Source organism: Leptonychotes weddellii, chromosome 6, assembly GCF_054177405.1.
Source record: "Leptonychotes weddellii isolate Sample4059 chromosome 6, ASM5417740v2, whole genome shotgun sequence".
Taxonomy (NCBI): domain Eukaryota; kingdom Metazoa; phylum Chordata; class Mammalia; order Carnivora; family Phocidae; genus Leptonychotes; species Leptonychotes weddellii.
In genome coordinates this window covers 10,494,848-10,520,246 of record NC_138374.1, presented here as the reverse complement: position 1 = coordinate 10,520,246, position 25,399 = coordinate 10,494,848, and the positions used below count along the sequence as shown (strand labels likewise).

The following is a 25,399-nucleotide window of genomic DNA, read 5'->3' as shown; positions in this document are numbered from 1 at the left end:
TCTTTCCAATGCATACTAAAAATGCAATTTCGACGTTCAAAATGTATTAAGTAGGAGTCCAAATGCTGATCTTTAACAAACAGGAAGATTTAATTTGGGCATGCCGCCTAGAAAAGTGTCTATAGATAAATTCTTTTCCTGTTTTTTTCTATTTGTTGAGTGCAAACTTTACTCACAGATACTACCAAAGATCAACCTAGACGTGGTAAAGCAATGGTTTCCGTTACCCGGGGACTCTAAATTAATGAAATTTTACTATACTAATATTCAGTAGAGCATTCATTTTTATTTATTTATTTTTTTTTAATTTAATTTTATTTTTTTAAAGATTTTATTTATTTGAGAGAGAGAGAATGAGAGAGAGCACATGAGAGTGGGGAGGGTGAGAGGGAGAAGCAGTCTCCCTGCCGAGCAGGGAGCCCGATGCGGGACTCGATCCCGGGACTCCAGGATCACGACCTGAGCCGAAGGCAGTCGCTTAACCAACTGAGCCACCCAGGCGTCCTGAGCATTCATTTTTAGAAGGATGAAAATTTCTACTGTTCCATCCAGAAATTAAATTTTAATTAAAAAAATTTTTTTAATTCAACAAAGCTAATGGACTTTTGATACTTACACAGAACATAGAAATAGACCCTGAATGTACACAGACCTTACTAATAAAATAAAATCGCTTATTTCATGGCAGCCTGGAAGGAATAATTAAGTAATAAACGACAATAAGAAAAAACCACTTATCAGATAGTCTAGTCTTTATTGAAAGACTTACTTCAACTGTGGTTTACAGCTTTGGCTTACGTTGGCCAGTCATTTCAGCCTCTCACTGCCAGCAGACATAAAAACCACGTGGGAATGGTATGGGGGAAATACTAGTAGAGAGATTATCAGAGCAAAGAAGATGGCAGTCAGAAACACATCACCAAAATAAATCTCAAAATAATTAAGAAATAAACATTTTCTCGCATGCCAAAGAATCTCTGCTGTTTTTTTTAATGAACATGGAAAAGGCAACGATTCTTAGGCTTAAATTGATCAAGATAGCACTGACTTCATTTTGTTATAAAATAGACTTGAGTCTGTGTTAGCTTGACAGTTGTATTTTAAAATGGTGCATTTCATTTGGATAATTAGCTCTGTATTTTAAAAACCATTTAATATGAAATAACTTCCATTAACTGAACTGATCATGAACTCTTTCTTTCAGATTGAGACGAAGGACACTTCAGTAATAGGTTTTCTATGGCGCTAGAACTAGTTTGGATCATTTTATGAAATCCTAGAAAAGACAACCAGGAAAACATTGCAGCTACAGTTACCTGCTACTGCAATAAGCTACTTAATTTACTAGCAGACCAAAAAAGGCAAACTGAAAATATTGATATATTAAAAAAAAAAAAAGTCTTTAGTTGTTCAAGTTTCACATATATTCAAGAAATTTTAAACTAGGAGGCATAACTGATATAATTTGAGTGTTCTCCTTATAAAATATAAAGTAACTTTTCCATAACATCCCCCAAGAACACTAGCCATAAACAAAGAAATAAGGATAACTTTTATACAGAAGAGGGTCACAGAGGACTCCTGTGGTTTAAAACTAAAGTGCCGTAACAAATCTAACCCAAAGATGAATTTCAGACCCCGCAAATATTCATGTTTAATACATTTGACTGTTTTTCTAAATGGGGGAGGAAGAAAAATACCACAATTATCGTAGTCGCCAATTTATAAAACCATCATTATTTTAAAGCTAATTGTAAGACCTTAAACGTTTAAAAAATAATACTTTGTGGGTATTAATTGCATCTTACTACTTAACTGGTAAGGGTTTTCTCATTTTGGTGCCCAGACCTCAAAGCAACATTTTAAATACACTGCCTAAACATTTGCACCCTCTAGCTGTCAGAATTCGAATACATAGAATTTTTATCTTTTACATTCTTGTTAGGATAGAAATTTGAGGCAGGTTTTATCCACATAGCCTGAAAAATACCTCAGAAGCAAAATTCAGTCTTCTACACCTACCCAATTGGTTCATTTACAAACTCTGCACACATACAACTCAGCCTCTGATCAGGCTTGTCATCCCATGCACACTACCCACAAAGAAAAAAAGTTAAATAAAAATAAAAGCCACAACTCTGTGTACTACTTAAGCTGAATATCCAATTATAAATTGGTACATCAAACTGTCTAAATAAGATGTTTTAGCAATCTTGTTAAAAAAATTCTTGGGCAAAATATATCTAATTTTAAAAAACATCCCAAGATTTTTTTTAAAAACACTTGTACTATACAACTTATAGGAACCTTGGAATAGGTTTACAAGGTTTTAATCAAGGTATTTACATACCAAGTGATGTAAAGAAAGAAAAAAAAAAAGAAATCTGATTTCCAATGACATTTTAAAATGTACTAATGCATCAAAGATTTGTATGAAATTAAAATTAAGGCTTTTTCTGTATAGTAATTCGTATAATTTTAATTTTACATAGTAGCCAACCTTGGAAGTGTCAGTCTTAAACATTCTTATCAATCCACTGCATTCAATGCAGTGGAGTGTGTTAAGTGTTACTTCAAATAATTACATTGCTGCTACTTCTATGTTGAAGCATGCTTTTTAAACACTGTAGTTATTCAATATTTACAATGTATATCATTTAAACTTCATGTAAAAGCACAAGTATGACTGTCTGACTTTAATACAAACACCATACTTGGAATTTCCCCCCAAAATGAAATGTAATTTACTACAGTTTTAATAATCAACACTTTTTAAAGTTTTAAAAACGTCTTAATGTGGACCACCAACATTCGCTCAAGTAACTCAGATAATGCTGTTCCTTATTTAGTTTGTAAAATTTCTGTATCAGTCTGGCTTCAGTTTCTTTAGGCATAAAGTAAGTATTTCCTCCAAAGCGACTCCAAAATCATGCAATTTCTTCTCAATATCACACTTTTTTCTGCTGACTTCGAATGTGGTCCACCTCAGGGGAGGGGAGGGGAGTATCAAGGTTCAGGATGAACTTATATGTGATTCCCAGTTTTCCACGATCCTCCCTTTTTTTGCTCTTTTAAAAACACAGTGAGTTAAAATACTGAACAGCAAGATAAAAATGGAATAGTATCTAAGAATCAAAATGTATTACCCATTTCTCCTATTATATCAAAATTTGTAGTCAGAATTGTCTTTATTGACTTTATTTTAGTTTTTGTACACAAAGAAAAATCATGTTCATATCCATCATGAACAAAAACTTAAAAAGGCAGAACTAGAAGACATGTGTCCTTCACCAAAGCAAAGCTGTGCTAAAGGTTCCAAACATTTCAATTTTTAAAATAAATATTTTCATTTTCCGATGTCTACTTTCATGTCTTCAGAGTGTCACAGGAAACTGAAGCTATCATGAATTACAATTTTGTTTAGAGTCCCAGCTCACTGTGTTTGGTAACTTGCCATACCATATCCAGCTTGGTTAGGAGGAGGTATTACAGGGGGAGGAGCTTGTCCTTGGGGAGGCTGAGCACCAAATCCACCCATCCAAGCAGCAGAAGGCGATTGACTTGGGGAAAAAAAAAAAAACAACAAAATCTTGAGCAAACACAAAGAAAAAACTGTCCATATATTTATCCAAAATCAAGCAGAGCCCCATCATAGAATAGACAAGAAATCAACACAGCCACAACAAAGAGCAAAGAAATAAATGACACATCCATACATGTAGAATACATATCTGAACATTAGTCTTACATTTTTGTTAATATAATCACAACTTAGCACAATGACTTCTCTGAAGAACATCTCAAAACTGATTTTTAAAAAATGACGAATCACCTACCTATCATATATTGCACACATAGTACATCAATATAAGAAATTTAAAAATCACAAAATTCATGTTGGAAAGAGAAGGAAGAAGGAACCAGTAAAAATAAAGATCTGGGCTGGCCTGGGGGAAAAGGTGCAAAGGACCAACCCACTCTATGAACAAAGGAAAAAAAGCAAGCTACTTTGTACCACATAAATCTCTTAGACTTCTCACACAAGCCAACAGACACAAATCATTAAATTTCTAAGCATATCTAGACAAAGACCTTTTCCATGCAAAAATAAATGAGATAAGACAGATTAGAAATGTAAATGAAATTCTACCAACAGCTTACAGAGATAGAAGGACACACCAAATGTTACCCCAACCTCCCCTTTCACCTAGGTAATAAAGAGCAAATTTTTAGCACTATAAATCACTTTTCATAAGGTTTCTGTAACACTTAAAATGTCGAACAGCCTGATGAATTTACTTTAAATAGATTCTCCTAGAAAAACACACTCATAATTTCTTTTGTCACAACCGTATCGGTTTCTATACTGGAAAAACCCAAACAACTTACTCTACTCCAAATCCTTGTTGGTTCCACGGTTGCCCGTATACTCCATACGGCGGTACTTGCCACCCATTTGCCATGTACTGTCCGTACTGTTGTGGGTTTCCATAAACCTGGCTCCACTGCCCCCACTGACTATAGTCGACCTAGGAAAAAGCAAATTACCGTTTTAGGGAGTAAGTAAGAAACACAGTATTTGAAGAAAGTGGGAGACAAGGAAGAGAAAAACTAAGTAAGCACCCTTATGTGAATAGGACTCTGTTATTTATCATTGTCTAAGTTTATTGGGGTGGTGACACCTGTGGAAAGAAAGTATTAAGATTCAGTTAATACCGCAAAATAATCACTTTTGAAAAAGCATTAATAAAATAAACTGAAAGCAGCTATATGCTTTATTTTCTGTTTATTTTACAGAGTTTTTAAAGCTTCTATGTAGATATGTAAGATGGAAACCTTAAAAAGTGCTGTGAAAAATCGAATTACCTGTTGGAAGTTTTTAGTCATATCAGGAGATTCTTTACCCCAATAGCATTTAACAACATGTCCTTCAATTGTAGTGCCATTCACCGAAACAATGGCATGAGCAGCACTTTCGTGGGTTGAAAATCTAAAAGGGGAAGATAGGAGGATTTTGTCTTTTTTTTTTTTCTTTCAAAAGAACTTATACAGCAAATAACAGAAACTCAGTTTATAACTGTCAACTTGGTATTTTCCTAAAGTACATTATTATGTAGGTAGGTTAAAGTTCTATGTTGCAAAGAACTACTAAAATAACAAAGGCTGATACCTGAGGGGATCAAATAATGTAACTGAAAGGAATGGGTCAAACAGAAGAGTAACCTGTAGGTCGAATTTTACCTGACAAATGAATAGCCTTTCTCTGGAAAAACTCTTATTTCCATAATTTGTCCAAATGGTGAGAAAGTCTGTCTCATAAGCTGATCTGAGAAACAAAAACACACAAAATACTTAAGGCTCATGACACTGACACGAAGAGTGATAAAGCTCCTCAGAGAAGGGGAGGAGAAAACCACACGTTGTACCTGTTAACCCAGAGGCAATTCCTCCACAGTACACAGTACAATTTTTTGGACTTGACTGGTTTACTACATCTTCAAATCTCAACTGTTTAGTGTTATCTATATGCAGAAAGAAAAGAAAAACGTTGATTATACAGTAGTATAAAACAGATTACTATGTATGAAGATACACCTCATTGGGGGAGAAAATAGCATTTTTTTTCTTGATGCCATGGATTTGAACTATAAAATCACTGGTTCACAACTCCAAATATACTAACTGTCAAAGCCCAAATTATTATTAGACAATTAAATTTCAAGATGAAATGAGCCTTACAATGCTAATAAAATTTAAATTTTAAGAAATTAAGATTACACTACTTGATGATTTTGTGACGTATCCATAATTTCAACATACACACTAGACGTATCTTACTTTCTTGTGTACTTTTAGGTGCAGGTGGTTTACGTGTGGCCCAGTTGGTTCTGATCTGACGACCACCCAACCACTGACCTCCCATATGCACAATTGCATTTTCTGCATCCTACAGAGAAAAAAGAGAAAGAAAGACCAATTACAAACACAGAAAATTGTGGCATGTAAGACTCAGTAAAATGAAATAAAATGCTGGCACCGCTGGATCCAATAAATCTTACCAGTACCGGGAATGAATTCACTAAGCATCCTAAATAAACAAAACTGAACTAATACCACCAAAAAATGATCTGAACTCCAGTGATACGTCAAAACTATTTTTCTTTAAGCACCAAGGGAAACTGATCATAATTCAAATATGCAAGAAAAAAATTATAACCCCACTCATTACCAAAAAGAGGGAAAGTAAGAATCCCACAAGTATCTTAATTTAATGGCTGATCTGAAATGTAACTTTTACTGAAGGATACACGGAAACTCCCAATACTATGGTCTAAATTACCTATCCCCAAAATCTACATCCCAGTAGCAATGGATCAGGATTGTGACACAAGATTAAGAATTCATTTTAAGACAGAAGACTTCTCTATTAGGATTTAGAATGCTACCAATAAAAATTAGTTTAATTATCACAACTAATGTGAATTTGCAATGAATCTAAGCAAAGAAAGAGTATAGCTCCAACCTTTATCTTGCCACAATAAGATGTAGATAATTTAAGTCGCTAAAATTGGTCTAAAATGCTACTATCAAAGCCTACTTTATTATAATCTTATAGTTAATGCAAATGCTTAGACATTTTGGTACCTCTTTAAGAATACATGCAAAACTCATGATGAATTGTTTTAATTTTCATTTACATAATTTGGTGTAGTCATTAATATCCTAACTATAAAAGTATGGATGATAATTTAAAAGTTAAAACTGAGATTTTCATGGTTCAGACTAAATATAATTTAACTTCCCTCCAAATTCTGAGATTAGTTCATATGTCCTAATCTTGAGTTTGACTTCCAAAACATCTTACCTTCACCAATGCATAAATGCAACCATGATACTTTCTTATAATCAGCCTATCTTTTTCCAGCAATTTATTTCCAAGAAAACAATTACACTCTACTATTAAAACACACAAAATTACATAAAAGCTGTTGTAGGCAACATCTAAGAATATTCAAGATTCTGATTAACAACTAAATTTTGTATTAAATTTACACTGAGTTGAAAAGAACATACCAGTTTGTTATAAAAAGATACAAAACCATAGCCTTTGGATTTTCCAGTTGCCATGTCTTTAACTACTCGGGCATCCCTGTGAAAAGAAGCACAGCTAAATGAGGGAAGTAAGAGTCATCCTCAAAATAAAAACTAAAAGGAACCACACACACTGTATTGTGAGCATTTTTTTAAATAAAATTCCAGTTAGCCCTAATTAACTACTGCCATTCCTGAACTCTCCCTAACGCTTCTTTACCTGTTAGAAAAAAGCAGTAGGACAAAAACATGTAATAAACATGCAACCTAATCAAATAGCCTGCACTTTCTAAACTAAATGCTCAAATTTGAAGATTAATAGGAACAATAGTTTCCTTTTCTAATATTCTATTGGCTAGTGTCCTCTAAGGTTTACTGGTTCTATAAATTACTGTAACAATGCTAACTACTTTACCATGCAATCTCTAAATAGTTAAATGTCTTCTGCCTAGTGATACAAAATATATGAAATATTAAAAAATTGAAAAAGAGGTAAAAATAGGAATTAAAAAGGCATACATGGCCTGTTAACAGATTTCTTTATTTTTCTTGGTCAATTCTCTACCATCATTTTGGAGTTTGGGCAGCTGTAAATTTTGAAAAATTGACATTTTCAGAAATTTAAGAAAGGAGAATAAAAAACTAACAACAATGCTAAGCACACCAGTACGAAAACAACAAATTTACACAGAAATTTTAGTGAGTAAGTTAAAATGATTGGAAATATAGAACTCCACTGAATATAGAATGTTAAAATGTAAATACTAAAATATGTATATATAAATAATGTATAATAAGAATAAATAGAAATGAGAAAAAAATCTACAACTGAGTTCCAGTGTGCACAGTTCCTTGCAGTTAGCCTTCAAGATCCTGTCCATTCTTATGAGCAATTCTGCAAAATAACCAGAATGCTATTACTTTTAATTGTGACTTGGACTTTAGAAAAACTGCAGGTCTCAGGTATAAATAAAGATTGAAAAACAGCAACCTGTATTATTTTTTATACTGATTTTTAAAACAGTACTACTTACCACATTTAAAGATTAAAAAGCAAAGCAAGTATCAAAATAGAAAATTAATAATTAAATCTTTCTTTCAAATAAATCTACAGAACAACAAATTGTATACAGAAAAATGTTGTTCTTAGGTGAAACATATTCCTGTAAAGTAGTACTACAACGTTTCATTTAAATCTACAGGAAGTACATAAAATATACGGATTTTAATCAGAAAGATATATTGTGATAAACATTTTATAGAACTCATAAAACCACTTTTAATTTTCCAATATATTTGATCACAATAACATACAATGAGATTTGAGCATAAACTTTGTTAAAAATCAAACCACATTTGGGCCCTAACTAGCAGAATCAAATACCAGTAACAAAAAAACATCCACTAATTAATTCCACATTTATGGCTCAGACAACAAAACATTTTAGGATTATAATAGTACTACTTTTCAGCTAAAATATCAAAACACACTTATCATTATAATTAAACATGTACATTTCTAATTTAACCACAATATACCCAAGGATTTACCTACTTTTCCCAATTTATAAACTCTTCCTATGAAAGTTTAATACACAGTATACATCACATTCACTTTTGGTTAACCACCAAATTTTGAAAACATTTGACAGAAAGTTGGATTTTATTATAGGCTGTACCACCCAAACATATGCTTCAAAGATAACAAACGAATCACTTAAAAAATTTTCACATATTATACACAGGATTAGATGAAAACAAGACCCCAAAACATTGAAATGACATTAACATTTTCAACAACATCTACTAATCAAAAAACAAAACAAACCAACAAACAAACAAAAAATCACACTAACTAGGGAAAGAAAATCTTAATTCCAGTACAAGTTAATCATATCATACAATTTTGCCTATCACTACTGAGTACAGTATTGATTATGATACTTACGATATTTTACCAAAGGGGGCAAATGCTGATTTGATATCTTCTGTTGTAATTTCTGGACTCAAATCCCCAACAAACACATGGAAGTGATCTGAAATCAAAGCATTTGGTCATCAAATACTTAAAAAGCCAGCTACTAATAAGCCCTTTCAGGCAACACTAAGGGAAGAAAAACCCTATTTAAGCTCGTAGCGCTGCCAGGATAATTTCAGAACTCTTCCACAGTAAAATGCAGCAGGAGTACTTACTGGAAGTATCTTTTTTCTGGCTACTTGGTGTTGTTGCCCAGTTTACTTTGACCTCCTAAAAATAAAGATTATATTTAATACAATTATTAGGCATGTCATTATGAACCATAACACTTACCACTTATTAAATCATTTATCAAACAGGATAATTTTTGTAAAAACACTAGGCTGAATAAAGCGAAACCATCACTCAGCAGAGCTGAATATTTGTTTAAAAACTTGCTAAAAAGAATACAAGCTAAAAAAAAAACCCACACACAAGCTAATTCGACATGCAAAAATATATACTCATGAGGTGCCATCATTGTATTATCTTACCTTTCCCAAAATTTTTCTCCCATTCATAGCAGCTAATGCAGCAGCTGCATCTCTGTGTTCATAAAATTCCACAAAGCAATATGGGTCATTGCTTGTATGCTGCAAAACAGAAAATCCAACAGAAGAGTTGACCCTTCTGCTATCGGGTTGCTGAGAAGAAAATCCAGGAAAAAACATTACTGACAGCTAGGAATGTACAAGGTGAGATTGCATAAGCTTATGAAAGCCTAACACTTACAAAAATAAGATTTACAGCTACACCTGACTTTGCAGCTCAGAATACTGTTGTACTCAAATAGAACCATCACAGCAGTATAGAATCACGACTATCAGTATTAAAAGCAAAATAAAATACAGAATTCTGGTGAAATATGTTAAATATAAAATAGAAATTTATATTAGACCAAACAAAACCTTAAGGACCACTCCTTACCACTGCTCTTCTCTCTCCCAATATTATTTTCAAAAGGATGAATCCTATTTATGCCTCATAACCCTTCATAAACTATATCCCATGACAAAAAAAAAAAAAAATACAGAAATGAACCAACTTTACAAACTTTACTTATGATTGAAACTAGGATGAGTACTGCATAGGAGGAGATGAGATTATGTACTCCTTTTCTGGATAAGGAATGAGAATAAAAACAGAAAATTTTCAAATTTATAACCAGCTGTTGAAATGAACTCCCCATCTTTCAAGCTATCCTAATGAACAGGAGATTCTACATACTTTGAATTTAGTCTTCAAAGACCAGAAAAATATGCTAGAAATCAAGAAAAGAACATCTGAAAATATGTCTGAATAAAATATTCCAAAACAAAGCTACAATTTTATATCACAAAAAAAAAAAACAATATAAGAAATCTTTATTAAATATATTCTACAATACTATACTTGACAGGAGGTGGCAAATAGACATTTATAAAGACAATTAGAAAGTACGACCTAAGTTATAGCAACTTTATAATCTAACAACCAAAACGGAAATGAATTTTATAAAACTCCAACCTGCACTGAAGAGCTACGCAACCATACAAATACATTTTTTGCATAAGGCTAAAAGCATTCATCACTGTTCAGTGTAAAATGCCCTAAAAAAAATAGTACTATTTTAAAATGTGGAATGCTAGTTGCACTTACAAGGGGTACAAAATACCAGATAAAATAAAGATCTTTTCAACAACCACTGTTTTTCATTCCAGGAAAGTTTTAGAAGAAAAATCCAAAATAAGACGTCTAAAACAATAGTGGCGAGGCAACCAGAAGGCATTTCCTTGAGGGAAAAAAAGTGTGATCATTAATACTGACAAGAAAACTATGGGCTCTCATACAAAATCCTACTGTAGCCATGTGAACTCTGTTCTTAAGAGATATAGAAAGGAAATGGAGAAAAGATTCCAAAGAAAAACATGCACTTAAATTCCTCTTGTGAAAGAGTTAACATTTACCAATGATATTCATCTGTAGAAAGGATTTAAAGGTAAAGAGCAAACTAAAACTATGCTAGTCAATTTTTCATTTTACTCCTATCTCTTCTGCCCTGATGGTCTGTACAGAAAACACTGGTAATTATAGCAAGACATACAGGGGTCCAATGGCAGATCCATGGTAACAATAGGCTTTAGTAAACTACCCTAACTCATGCAGACTGACTTCAAGTTTACCTAATAGTAAGAGGCCAACCCCATTCAATGTATGAACATATGTGTGCACACACACGTTCATATCACACCGCATTTCATGTAAGACACCACTGATTTTTGTCACAACCCAACTGTCAGAGAATTTTTTAGCCTTAAAATCGGTAACATAACATTATAGTATACAGAGAAAGCTAGAATCTAAGATAAACAATTATCTAAAGTAAAAAATCAACAAAACTAAGGGAAAAAAGCATTTTTCATATACTGAAATGGAATTTATGGAAAGGAAAATAAACACCTAGATATTCTGTACTAGAGTTCATACTCTTTGGAAGCTTCCCATTTATGCCACCAAGAGACACTCTAAACATCAACCATGTGCTTAACCGTAATAACTATTGTTACCAATTTTTGTTGGGTGACATAAATGTCAAGACAGAGAAATATGAGATTTTACAGCTATATACAAGTTTGAATGTAGGAGTTGTAGAATATGGATAAATTTTACAAATTCATTTCAAATCCTTCTCCCCACAAATGGCTGATTGTGCACACAAGTTTTAAAAAGAATACTATTAAAATAAATCTTTATCAAATGTTTCTCAAAAATTTTCTAGAGAACTCCCTCCACTTTCTCACATCCCATTCTCTCCTGAACCCACTCCAGTTGGCTTCCTACCCAACCAGGCCACTGAAACTTTGTGTTGAGCTCACCATTGACCCCTCTGCCACCTCTGTGATCTCTTTTCTGTCCTCACCTTGACTTTCAAGCAGAATTCAAAACAGCTAACGACTCCTCCCCTCCTTTAAATACTCCATTTTAGATTCCACACAGCCTCTTGGTTTTCTGGTTTTCTCAGTGGAGGATCTTTGAGAAGGCAGTTCTTCCCCCTTAATTCAAACTCTAAACGTCACCCTAAGTGTTGAGATGCTCCAGCGCTTAGACCTAGACCACTCTACTCCTCTCTATCAGCACTCTCTTTAGATCAAGGAACTAGATCTCATCTAGTCCCATAGGTTCAAATACCACTGCAAGCTGCTATCATCAGCACTCGTCTCTCAGTTTATCCAACTGCTTACATATAATGTTCCTTTGGATGTCTAATGCACACCTTAACACTGCCAAAACAGAACTCCTAATTCCCAGCACTCCCCCCATCCATCCCACACCTCCCTTGGTCATGCCCATTTGAGCGAATAAATAGCATTACCATCTATACAACTACAAACAAGAATCTCTGCGTCTTTCCTGATGTCTTCCTTTCCCTTATGTCCCCCAGCCAATCCAGTCCTATGGATTCCACCTCTAAATTATATCCCAAACTTACCTATTTCTATCTCTCCACCTACCAATCTAAAAAACAAGCCCCCATCATCTCTTACCTAGACTAGTAAAATAAACCCAGCTGCTTTCCTTCCTTCCATTCCTGCCCCCTACAATCCATTCTCCACAACAGTCTCCAAATAATCTCAAAAATGCAAATCAGAGAGTGCCTTATTACTCTGCTTAAAACTCCCACCACAACCAGAGTAAAATCCAAACTGTGTGTCAGGACCCACACTTCCCTAGGTGATTCTGAACCCTGCCTGCCTGCCTCTTTACACTCATTTTCCACCACTTCCCTCCTCTCCCCAGGCTCCAGCCATCCTGGTCTTTGGTTCCATGAACTCACCAAGCTCATTACCAACTCAACAGCCTTTGTATATGCCATTCCCTCTGCCTCCAACTCTTAACATAGATGGCGCCATCTTGTTATTCCTGTCTCAGATCAAAGAGGTGACATCTTCCCCTCAACACCCAACCTATATAAACACCAACCCTCCAATCCCCATCATAGAGCTGCTTTATTCTCTCCATAGCTCTTATCCCTATCTGCAATTATCTTGTCTGTTAACAATATTCTCAATAGTATGTAAACTCATGGGGAGTCTCCTCCCTTTCGCTCTCCACTATGTCCTCAGAGCTCTCAAGAGTGCCTAGCACAAAGTAAATTTTTGATGAATGAAAGAATGAATCAATGAATAATCAGAGAGGAAGGAAAGAAGAGGTACTGGAACAGAATAAGGACTATTCTTAGTTAGAAAAGAAGATCAAAAGGCCAATTTGCTTTATGGGTTTTTCATGGTTCCCCTCGCAGGGTATAACACAAACTCCTTAGCACAGCTCCGGCCCCTGCCGGACACTGGTGCCTCATATCCTGGCATCTTTTATGATTAATCCCATTCGGAACACCAACCGCACTATGGTCTCTACCTTCCCACTTCCTCTCATGGGCACTCCTGCTCACTCTGTCTACCAGACTGGATCAACATTCTTCTCTCTTCTGGGATCCCTTCTTCCTCAGATTCCACTACTCTCCTTCAGTTTCAGCCTAGACGCTGACTCCTGCAATAAAGCCTCCCCTGACCCGAGACGGTCCTGGACCTCTGTGCTCCCATAGCACTTGACGCTGCCTGCTTCCACGGCACTTATCATCCTCTGTCATTTGTGCCTGTTAACTCCTCTGTCTCCCTCATTAGGCTGTAGAATTCTACGGTGCTAAGAACTGTCTTATTCAGCAGTGTATCTCTAGCACTTACAGGAACAGCTGGTACATAGTAAAGTCTAAGAAGTGCATGGATGAATAAAGAAAAAGGAAGAAGAGAACGAACTGAAACAAATCTTTGGGCTTGTATAGGAGAGTATAAAGGGGCATGCAAGGTTACACTGATTTCTTCTTTATAAAATGTTTGGAGAGTATAAAGAGAAAGTTTCCTTTGCAAAAAGGAAAATAAAATGATTGCCCTACCAATTTAAGTCCAGTCTATGCAGAGCTGCTGTTATTAGTATTTATTAGAGGTACACAAGGTGCATGGTGCTGCACTATGCACATAAGAACCTAATGTTCTTTTACTACACCAATTCCTAAACTTTAAATGTCTATCATCTGAATCAGGAACATTCTTATTAGAATTGTATGAAATATTATATAGTTTTTCAACACTCTGAGATAAGCGCTAACAATTTTTTACAAGCAGAATCACTTGAAGGTAACTATATCCTGAAGAATGACCATGTGAGAGTAACAGAACACAAACTTTGTCCTCTCAAATAAAACTCCGTTCCAAACCTAGTCTATCTGCCAAATCAGTAAGTCAACACAACAAACATGAATCTCTCCATCAGAATAACTTGAGGCATAAAATGATATTCTAAAATGATACTAATCAACTCATGTATCTCACAACATTAAACATCACGCTGTCAGCACATGGAACTGGGAAGACCTTACCTCTGTTATCATTTTACAGCTTTTACAGGGTCCAATCTGACTGAATAACTGAAGTATAAGGACTTCTGTCACATCTCTGGAGAGGTTACCTACGTATCTGTTCAAGAAGAAAAAGAATACATTATCAGCAATTTCCCTTCAGCTCTGGTTCTAATGTATTACCACTTAAGTACCTTTTATTTCATTTTAACTTCCTCTGTCTTCAATAAAATTTTTTCCAATTAAGCCTAATCCTATGCAAGTAAAATTAACCCTTAGTTAGGAAAGCAGCAAATGTTCTTAGGTACTAAATTAGGCCACTAAAGTAACACTTCAAACATTTGTGATAAAGAAGAAATCAATGTGACCTTGCATGCCCCAAAAGCATTATTATTATTCTGTATCCTACATATCATTGCCTCATCTTATTTATTAGAATAAAAATAATAAAATTTAAACCAACCTCCAGATAACTATAATTTCTGGATGTAAAACACAATTCAAAATAGTGTGTGTGTGACACACACACGAATACCACCAAAAATACTGATTAATTATAACACCTGATCAATAAAGAGACATTAGACATAAGGCGAGTTTATCTTAGACCCCCAACAAAAACAATTACATGAATAAAGAAGAGAATAAGAGTATAGTTAGCAAAACACACAGAGATTGGAAGCTTTTGTTTTGTCTTGCTAAACAAGATTTATTGATGATATATCTTCATTGTTTTGTTTTAGGAACGCAGGGCAAAATAATAAAATTTCCTAGTCTAAAATACATCAGAATCAACAAAATACATCATTATATAGATAAAAAAGCAAATACAAGGATGTCTTCAGAATTTCAGAGAAAATTTAAGACAAATCTAGGTATGCTTTTCACTATGCCTATTTAAAGATTTGGAATTATTTTTTTAAATTACATATTGACTATATATATTCTGTATTAAGAAATTCAGAATACAGATAAACTCAAAAGAGAAGAACACCACCGCCCAGAAATGACCACCTGGTTTCCCTTGTCCCATGGATTTATATTAATTTAGCTTAATAAACTGCCAAACTTTTAAGTCTTTCTGGTACTCAGTGTATTAATTCCTAAAACTCACATTTGTTGTGAACAACCTCAAGAACCAAACAATATTTATAAAATTTAACATAGCTTCTCCTGGAAATTAAAAAGACGTAAGTTTTCTTTTCCTAATGATAACATATAACATCTGGAAACTGAGTACTGAGACCAAAATAAGCCTTGCATCTATGGTTACCATATTAAATACATAACTGCTTTAAGCTGGAACATTCTGAAAGGGAAAAATAAACCAAGAAAGGTAAAGTGTAAAAAAATTATCTGATGAAGAATGAGTAGCAATTTCCCAGTTCAGCTAAGAATTTCATTGCAATGGGCACTAATATCTACATAGTACTAAAACTGAACCCTAAGTCCAACATTACTTAAATAGAAGACTAAACCAGTGACAAACAGTCCATCTTTTTCGTATAATTAAAGTAGAGCAGACCCATCGGTAGGCCACAGAATGACACACTTTTTCCAGCAGTAGCAAAAGGTTATAGGATTATAAGCTCGCCAGACAACTGCCTGTCCCTTTTTAACTCAGAGGGATTTGTGTGCCTGTATCCAGGGAAAAATTTCTTTTTGTACAAGGTAGAACTATCTATAAAGTAAATGAACACTGGGCTCCTAAATGTTATATTCATCTAGCCTAAAGTGCTAGTTAGCTCACCTCTAAGAGAACAGAAGAGGAATGGATAAACTGATTTTCACGTATTGACACTAATAACAAAGTCAAAATAGAACACCACTTCTATATAATAAAATTTAAATTAATAGTTTTAAATTTGCATTACTGTTTAAACATTGATTTGTTCAGAAAAAAACTGCATGGGCATTAATTACCTTCCACATCTAACAGTCACAATTAAAGTTGTTACTGTTTAATAGGACCTTTATTCCAAGTCAACCTTTTTTGAGTGAGCTATACATTTTGGAGAATTTCTAGAGGCACATTTAGATAAAGTAATTTACATTTCAAGCACTGATGCCAAAGAGCAAAATGGTAATCTAAGTTTAGAATGTCATGAAATACAAAAATCCAGTTTTAAGGTTTCCTATTTTTCAAATATCTCCACTAAAAGTTCAGTGGTAAAGCAGCAAACTAAATTCCAAAGCTAATATAAAAAAGGCCTTCCATAACAACACACAGAGCTATCTTAATTTACCAGGATAAAAAGGATATAATTCACCATATAATTTCACCTAAATGTTACCCAAATCTGACTGCCTTTTCCTTTACTCGAGTTCAGTAATTCATTCACTTGCATGTGTCTCCATCCTTCATAATATTCAATAGAGAAACTTCTTATAGCTTTAAAAGTACTGTACGGCACAACTTAAGTACCTTACATTACCATAAAATTATGTCCCAAAATAAATACTAACAAAAATATTTAAGGAAGATGTTCAACACCTGACCTGGAAAGAACATCATCTCTTGGCAGTACCCTGAAGTGTATTTTCTCTTTCTAAATTATAGTGTCTATGCTTCACTCTTTCTCTTCTGAAGTAGTCAATATATTCTAAAGTTCCAAGTGCTTAAGTATAAAATTTCTACTTGAAGAACATACAAAATAGCAGAAAAAGACAAATAGCTTAAATTCTTGTATTAAGAGGTCAATTCAAAGAGTAAACACTTAGGAAATTCTAAAACAATTTTTTACTCAAGGAAAAAAAAGGCATACCTTAGGTCTATTTTGTCTTCTATGAACAGGAACTGTAGGAACTAAAGCATTAAAAATGGAAAATGATGCTTTTATCCCTAGCGTAAGGGTTAAAATCTAATTTGAGACTAGAAACTTGGCAGTTTCACAGTAGGCAAAAGTTCACATTGCCAAACTACTTCCTATGTCCAACTGGGCAGAATTTTAAGTTAGGAACATCATGCCTTTCGGAAGACTAATCAAGCTTTTTCAACACTGAATGTACTCTCATTCAAAAGAATAGCCCTACCAAGGTTGAAATTAATTACATGCACTTTTGCACAAGATACTATGGCTAAATTTCCATTAAGTCACATTTTTGCTTTTGTTCTTGACGAGTTCCTATGTAAGAGGAGATTTTATAACAATATCCTTCAATGGGCCTCCAATGAACTGATCAATTTGTCAGTATTTCATTTTACGAAGGAGGCAAGGTGGAGGAAAGATACAGGGTGGGTATAAGTGAATTGACCACCTACATAAGGGATATCGACACACATACACACACATTTTAAAGAAACAGAGAATATGATTAAGTTGGCCGAGGTGCTTAATTACAGCCACAATATAGCCAAATCCATCATATAGCTAGTCAATTTTATAACGGGATCTAACAGTTTCTTCTGCTATTGCCCTCCGATGTTCAGATTATATTCTAAATCACTGCCTTATTTCCTCCTTTTGACAGCCTCGATCAGAAAGAAAGAACAGCCTTAAAGGATGGCATTGCATAACATGGTGTAATCCCAGATCCACAATTCCTACTCATTTTGAGGCATCAGATAAATTAAGAAAGTTAATTAAACTACAATAGAACACCCCCATAATTTAATGTTGTATTATAGATTCAGATATACCATGGATCAAATCTCTGCTCTCAAAAGCTACCCACAAGTTTGAAATGTGGGTCCCACAAGGTCGGTGTCAGGCAGTTTAGTTCCAACACCAGATTACACAGCATGATCTCGTTTGTTTTTTTTAGATCACAAGTTATTGAATACATATTACCCCAAAATAAATGTCAAATAAGAACGAAGAACATCAGAAAACAGACCTTTAAAGGATAAATAAACTTTAGGCTCAACATCAAAGCAATTCTATACCACTTTAAATACCATCAAATAAATTAGTAATACTGTAGGTAATGAATATTTAAAAACCTACCTAGGCTATAAACACCATATTGTTTTCTGATGATAGAACCATATGTCTTAGCTTGTGTGTGTCTGCAGGAAAAAAACCTCACTAGTAACACACAGGCATTTTAAGGAAACAGTTTAAGATAAGCTTTGTTAAGAGTACATTCTTTTAAAACATACTAGCCACGTGAAAACCTAACCCACAGATCACAATGTAAAATAAAAGGATCTCCATAAACAAAATAAAACCCTACTAGATGTCAACCTCTAAAGTCATGTTCAAAGTTTTTGTCATGTTACTTATACCTAAAAGAACCCTTTGAGGGGAATTATGTAAAATGAACGCTTAGAAAAAACTATACTATGCATTATTTTAATTAAAATCTGACCAAGAAATCCCAATTCTGAAACATTTGCTTTTATCTCAAAATTCCACATTCGAAGGTTTTAAAAAAATATATAAAAATCAACAGACCACACCATGTACGACAGTCATGTCTGCTCATAATTTTACATTAATCAGGACTTAAAAAAAACAAACTTAATACTAATTCAATGAAAAGAAGTATAATCATTGTAAAATATTTGAGTACCTCTTGTCTTCCAGGCAGTGAACTAAGTGCTGCAGGGGTAAGACCTAGGAAGATGTAGCAGTCCTTGTCTAAAAAAAAACCCTTCCCATAGAGAAGAGTGGGAGAAGGAAAAAGGAAGACAGAATAGTAAACATGTACTGACATACAGGTACAACTAAGCTCAAGATGTTTCTTTACTCACATGTACACATGTCACATTCTTAGACAACTGTAAACGTAGACAACTTAAGTGTATTTCAGAGAAAGAACAGGAGATTGGAGAAAGTAGAGGTTAAGAAATAAGTGACAAAGTTAGCTCATTAGTCTACTGGAGAAGGGTCCAAGGTCTGATGGAGATAAAGATAAGGCAAATGCAAAGATAGTTATATGAATTAAAGGTAGTGAAATGGCATATTATTTAGCCCGACAAAACCAGTAATTCCTCTTCTTAAGGAACAAATACAATTAATGAGAAAGGTACCATGAGAATTTACCAATTATTCAGTAGCTTTTATGATGCCATGATGACATTTCAGATGTTTAGATACAATGTAACTTTTATCTTTGTTAAATACATGCTAGCTAGGCACTAAATTCAACTTTCCCAGATGCTTCCATCAAAGCACACATGGCTAACTATCAAGCCTTGGCTTCAACAGATCTTAAAGGGCAAATTTCAAATTGTCCCAATTCTCTCTTTTTGGGGAAAAAAAAGTTAGTAATGGGAGACAGCACAAAATATAAAAATTCTCCAAAACAGACTTTTCACTGAAACATTTGATGTGCTTAAGTTGGCCTCAAATTCTCAAAACAGGATGGCAAATACTTTAGTGAGACATTAGAAAAATAGGGATACAACGAGTGCAAGCCCACCCCCCACCCTCCCCAAAACGAAACAAAAAAACCAAACCTGTATCAATATTGTAAATAGGTATCTATCTTCTTTACTGAGCGGACTTTCTTTGGTAGAAGAGATGAGAAGCTAGTCAAACTTCCTGAGTACCCATCCACCTTCATCTATTCCCCAAAAAGTAATTTCCAACAGATAGCAGAGCCAAGTGGCCTATGATCATATCAATACCAGGCAGAGGCAAGAGAAAACAAAGCAGCGATCTGACTCCCCGTACTCGAGGTAGGTGTGCTGAGCTTCCAAAGGCTAGGAAAACCGAAGGGGGCCAACTTAAACATTTAATGAGAAGTTACTCAGACTTTTTTTAAAAATGCAGGAAAAAGAAAGGAGTGCCACACTATCTGGAAAGGAATGCAAATGCTGAGTCATCACTCTTCATTAGGAAAGAAAGGAAAACTCGAATAAGCGGTTGGAAGATGGAAATTCATTCATTAGATCGGGCTTCAGGTAAAAAGCAACAGCAAGATGGAAGAAAAGGTGCTCAGAAGACACACATCGAATAGTGAACAGACATCACTTTATCCAATTCTGAAGGTCTCAAAGCACAAACAGATTAGGAGGAGGTAACACCAAAAGAGCAAAAGCAGTTTAACAACTGGTTGTCAGTTTAGCGTAGGTAGCGCTCAAAGTAAACTTCCAAGAAGGGAAAGATGCTCCGGCGGCAAGAGGCATCCCTTTTGCACTTCAAAAGTAGCGGGCGCTTGGCGAGTGTCTCTGACAGCGTGGGCGGGGGCACGTGGGACAGAAAGAGAGAAGGGGCTTGAGTGGAGGAAGAGTGTCCAGTTTCCTCGGAGAGCTTAGCTTGGGAGAAGAGCTGGGAGCGATGGAGCTGGGGACTTGCAGAGCGAGCGCGCTAATTCCTCGGGGCCCGCGGGGCACGAGGCTGCGGTCCCACCCCCAGTCCCACCCCCACCCAGGCCCTGCCCCCGTGGGGACCGGCAGCTCCCGGCCCAGTCCAGGGCCCCCACAGCAGAGGGGGAGCAGGAGCTCTCTCGGGCCTGACAGCCCCAGCCGTGCAGAAAGCCGGCCTAGGGAGGGTGTGCAAAGAAGGGCGCGAGAGGAAAAGGTCGAAACAAACCCCAGACCCCAGGAAGTGACTGTGTTTGGGGGAAGGGAGGGCTTCCTTCCCAAGGAAAAGGGGACAGAAGAGAAATGCACTCCGCGTCCGCCACCCCGGCCAGGGAGCCGCCGTAAGTCCCAGCTTCGGCCCCGCTCTCCTGCTCCCTCCCTCAGCGTCCCGCGGTGCCCGGGCCTCTCGGCGCCTGGCAACCCCCGTCTCGGGTACTCACAGAGTCCGGGGCTGCCCGTCGTCTTCCATCATGGTGGGTGCGACGGAGCGATCCCGGGACAAGGGGGAGGGCAGGGCTGGGGAGGGGAGGGGGTGGGGAGGAAGGGGAGGGGGGCTCCGGGCACCAGCTGGGGACAGAGGAAAAGCCACCGAACCCTGCTCTCGGGCTCTCTCCCCCCAGCCCGCTCCGGACACTGCGCTCCAACCAGGAGGAGCAGGAGGAGGAGGAGGATGAACAAAATGGCCACCGCCACCAGCCAGGCAGGAAACGGGGCAGAGCGCAGGCGCGGCCCGCCAGGTCACCGCTCAGGCCAGCCGCGACGGCCTGTAAAGGGAATAACTGAGTGGGGAGAAAAACAGGCCGCTAAGGAAACCCTGTGCCCAGTCCCGACGAATCACGTCGTCGCTGAGTGCCTGCTGGCCGGCTGAAGCCCAGCCAGTTCAAGAAGAGATCGAGTGAAAAGGGAACCGCCGTGAAGCTGAAGGTTCTGGGAATTGTGGTCCTGGAAATGAGAGAGGGAAGCACTTCTCCAGAGGACTTCTGGGAACTGTAGTCCACAGGAGACGGCCGGCGCCCGCGACGCGCCGGGTCACGAAGAAGAGACTTCTGGGTAGTGTAGTCATACGTGAGGACGTGCGGCCACCAGGAAGTCGGCGTGCTGGAAGGAGAAGCAGAGAATAAAAGCGACGTTGAAAGGCGGGGAGACGGGACGGAAAAAACGCTGACCGGGAAGTAAACTACAAGTCCCAGAGTGCCTCGCGCTGGGGGCTGTCCTAGGACTGCTCGGAGCATTTTAAGGCTCTTCAGTTGGCTCAGCTTGTGCTACCGCTCCGCCTCCGTCCAGCCTGAGAGCGGTTTCTTTAATTGCGTCTGAATCCCTGCTTTGGCTCCGCGTGGTGTCGGAGTCAGCAGGCGTTTCGAGCCGTCCCCTATTCATCAAAACAGCCGACCCGTGGTCATCAACCGCCGACCCGCGCGACGGGCTGGAGGGGCTGTGGTGGACGTCGGGTCCGGGCTGAGCTGGGAGCTGCGCTCGCTGGGTCCCGGCGGGCTTCCTAAGGTCCGGCCTTGTCTTTTGGGCGTGTTTTCCCGCAAATAGGTATTGCTGGCCTAGGTAGGCTGTTTGTAGATTGCTTTGTAAGTTTCAAAGGTTTCCCCGTCCGTTATCTCGTCGGATAAGATGGTAAGTAGAGCAGTCCTCCATTAAAATGACTCATCGAGTCAGTGTAAGGTGCAGTGATAATGCCCTCCAACCCCTTATTTAATTCTTGGAGTGGAAAAAATCTTTGGGCTGAGACGTGCAGACTTAAGGTTGTGTTTGCAGATATCCATCATGTAGACGGGAAATGAAGTCTTGCTTGAGAATGGAGGGAGCCGTTTTCAAACTGCTTCTGTAACCCTGTAGAATTCCACCCCCCCACACAACAGTTCATGGTGCGCTTACATCCCCTCCCCCCAGCATCTTGAGTTTGTACCACCTCCTAGTGAAGGGTGGTGATAAAGATTTTTCAGCCTGTTGCCCGACCTTAAAGGTCCCAGTTAAACAGTGCCTTAAGAGTTGGCTCTGCCAACATGTACTGAGGGGGAGGGGGATTTGAACCTGGAAAGCTTCATAGACTCCATGGCAAGGAAGTTGAACCCCTTAAGAGTCCGTGGGAGTAGCAAAAGGGCGCAGAGACCAGGATCCAGGGTTAAAGTATATACTTATTTGGGGAGGGAGGAGAGGGGAAGGCATGGCGAAGGGGTCTTGAGAGTTGAGAGAGGTGGGCTTAAAGAATTGTATTGTGAAGGATTTGAGGAGTTGAGCTTTGTCTTTGAAGCAGTGAGGAGTTACTCAAGGGTGTTTGCTTTTATTGGACTTATGTATAGAACTGGGTTTGTCATAATCCAGTCAATCATTGATCCATGCCTAGCCCACTGTATTAGTTTCCTATTACTGCTGTAACAAGCTTAGTGCCTTAAAATAGTAGGAATTTATTATCTTACAATTCTGAAGGTCAGAAGTCAAAAATCAGTTTCACTAGGCCAACATCAAGGTATTGGCAGGCTGGTTCTTGCTGAAGTCTAGGGGAGGAATGGGTTCCTTGCCTTTTCCAGCTTCTCGAGGCTGCCAGCATTCCTTGACTTTTGGCCTTACCCACCATCTTCAGAAACAGCATAGCAACTTCTTTCCTCTCTGACCTCTGCTTCTATCCTGACCCCCCTTTCTGACTGATCTTCCTGCCTCCCTCTCACCTACAAGGACCCTTTGTGTTTACACTGGGCCAAGGATAATCTCCCCAACTCAACACCTTTAATCACATCAGCAAAGTCCCTTTCCCCCCCGTAACCACATTTACCGATTCTGGGGATTAGGACATGGACATCTTTGCTAGGCCATTATTCAGCCAACCACGCACAACCCACCTTTATTAATTTAGTTGCTTTCAATGTAATAATAGCTGTGAACTCTACCCTAAAAAAAAGTTATAATGACAATTTACAACCAAATGTATGGTTTGCCTCCCCCAGCCCCATACTAAGTGATCCTCTTGCCTCCCCTCACATGGGGTGAATATAATCACAAATCTTCACCAATTCTTGTTCTCCTTTTTATGAATTTTTATTCCATATACGTATTTATACAGAATACAACTACATATATATATATGAAGTGTGTATGCAACGTATTTTTAATTGTTTTTAATATAGTAAAAAAGAGTATGCTCCCCCCAAAAGAAAGAGAATATGCCCACTACACACCTGTTAGAATGGCTAAACTCCAGAACACTGACACCACCAAATGCGGGCAAGGATGTAAGGCTACAGGCACTCTCATTCATTGCTGGTGGGGGTGCAAAATGGTACAACCACCTTGGAATACATTTTGGTAGTTTTTTACAAAGCTAAACCTAGCTCCTAGGTATTTACCCAAATAAGTTGAAAACTTAAGTCCACACAAAAACCTGCACATGAATATTTACAGCAGTTTTATTCATAATTGCAAAAAATTGGAAGCAACTAAGATGTCTTCCAATAAGTGAATGGATAAACTGTGATATATTCAGATAATGGAATATTATTCAGTGAAAAAAAAAAAAAAGCTATCAAGCCAAAAAAGCCCATGGAAGAATCTTAAATGCATATTCCTAAGTGAAAGAAACCAGTCTGAAAGGGCCACATACTGTGTGATTCCAACTATGTGCCATTCTGGAAAATGTGTAACGGTGGAGACTAAAAAGATGTATGGTTGCCAGGGGCAGTGGAGGGAAGAGGAACGGGTAGAGCACAGAGCATTTTTACTGTGGTGTAACTATTCTGTATGATACTGTTTTGTGGATCCCATAGAACTGTACAGCTCAAAGAGTGAATCCTAATGTAAACTGTGGGGACTTTAGTAAATAATAATGTATCAATATTGGTTCATCAGTTGCAACAAACATACCACATAAATGCAAGACAGTAATATTACGGAAACTGTATGCTGTGGTGGGGGAGAGGGTGTACTGGAACTTTGTACTTTAGGCACAGTTTTTCTGTAAACCTAAAACTGCTCTAAAAAAATAAAGTCTGGGGGCGCCTGGGTGGCTCAGTCGATTAAGCGTCTGCCTTAGGCTCAGGTCCCGATCCCAGGGTCCTGGGATCGAGCCCAGCATCGGGCTCCCTGCTCAGCAGGGAGTCTGCTTCTCCCTCTCCCTCTGCCTCTCCCCCCGCTTGTGCTCTCTCTGTCTCTCAAATAAATAAAATCTTGAAAAAAAATAAAGTCTGTTACAAAGGAAAAAATGTGCTTTTGTATCCTTGTGAGATTTTTTTCGCCTAATGTAAGATTCAGCCATATTTTATGTGTTTGGCTTATTCATGTTCACTATTGTATGATTTCCAGTATGTGAATATACCACACTTTGATTTCTCATTGATGGACATTTGGGTTACTCCTGGGTTTTTACTATTATGAACAGTGCTACTATGAACATACTTGTGCGTGTCTCCTATAATATAGATAGCTTTCTTTGGTCTGTTTGGGTTTATACCTAAAGTAGAATTGTTGGGTTACAGGGAATGTGAATATTCAATTTTAAAAGATAATGTCAAATATTTTTTCCAAAGTAGGTACACTGATTTACACTCCCAGTAGCATTCTGTAGGAGGTCTTATGACTGGATCCATGTCTTCTTCAACACCTGCTTTTGTTAGACTTTTTACATTTCTTTCAATCTAAGTGTGAG

The 25,399-nt window shown here is 37.3% G+C and overlaps 1 protein-coding gene and 1 long non-coding RNA gene across 7 annotated transcripts; one reads left to right on the top strand and one right to left on the bottom strand.

The window, feature by feature from the left end:
* Nucleotides 1-734: 734 nt before the first annotated feature.
* TIAL1 (TIA1 cytotoxic granule associated RNA binding protein like 1) lies at nucleotides 735-21,420 on the bottom strand. 6 transcript variants are annotated; one of them, XM_031031190.2, is made up of 13 exons: nucleotides 19,017-19,069; nucleotides 18,449-18,510; nucleotides 14,523-14,619; nucleotides 9,604-9,753; nucleotides 9,286-9,340; nucleotides 9,041-9,128; nucleotides 7,075-7,150; nucleotides 5,839-5,947; nucleotides 5,427-5,522; nucleotides 5,242-5,326; nucleotides 4,867-4,990; nucleotides 4,390-4,529; nucleotides 735-3,560 (listed from the first exon to the last, which is right to left on the bottom strand). In XM_031031190.2, the coding sequence occupies exons 3-13, from the start codon at nucleotides 14,532-14,534 to the stop codon at nucleotides 3,434-3,436; spliced, it is 1,062 nt and encodes a 353-aa protein (XP_030887050.1). In that variant the 5' UTR covers nucleotides 14,535-14,619; nucleotides 18,449-18,510; nucleotides 19,017-19,069; the 3' UTR covers nucleotides 735-3,433. The 6 variants fall into 6 exon arrangements, with proteins under 6 accessions (XP_030887050.1, XP_030887053.1, XP_006736357.1 ...); XM_031031193.2 differs by having other exon boundaries at nucleotides 9,604-9,702; nucleotides 19,017-19,034; XM_006736294.3 differs by lacking the exons at nucleotides 18,449-18,510; nucleotides 19,017-19,069 and adding an exon at nucleotides 21,195-21,420.
* LOC145722124 (uncharacterized) lies at nucleotides 20,834-24,768 on the top strand. The gene is made up of 2 exons (XR_014146162.1): nucleotides 20,834-21,227; nucleotides 21,375-24,768. It is a non-coding gene; the product is annotated as an uncharacterized LOC145722124 (long non-coding RNA).
* Nucleotides 24,769-25,399: the final 631 nt, after the last annotated feature.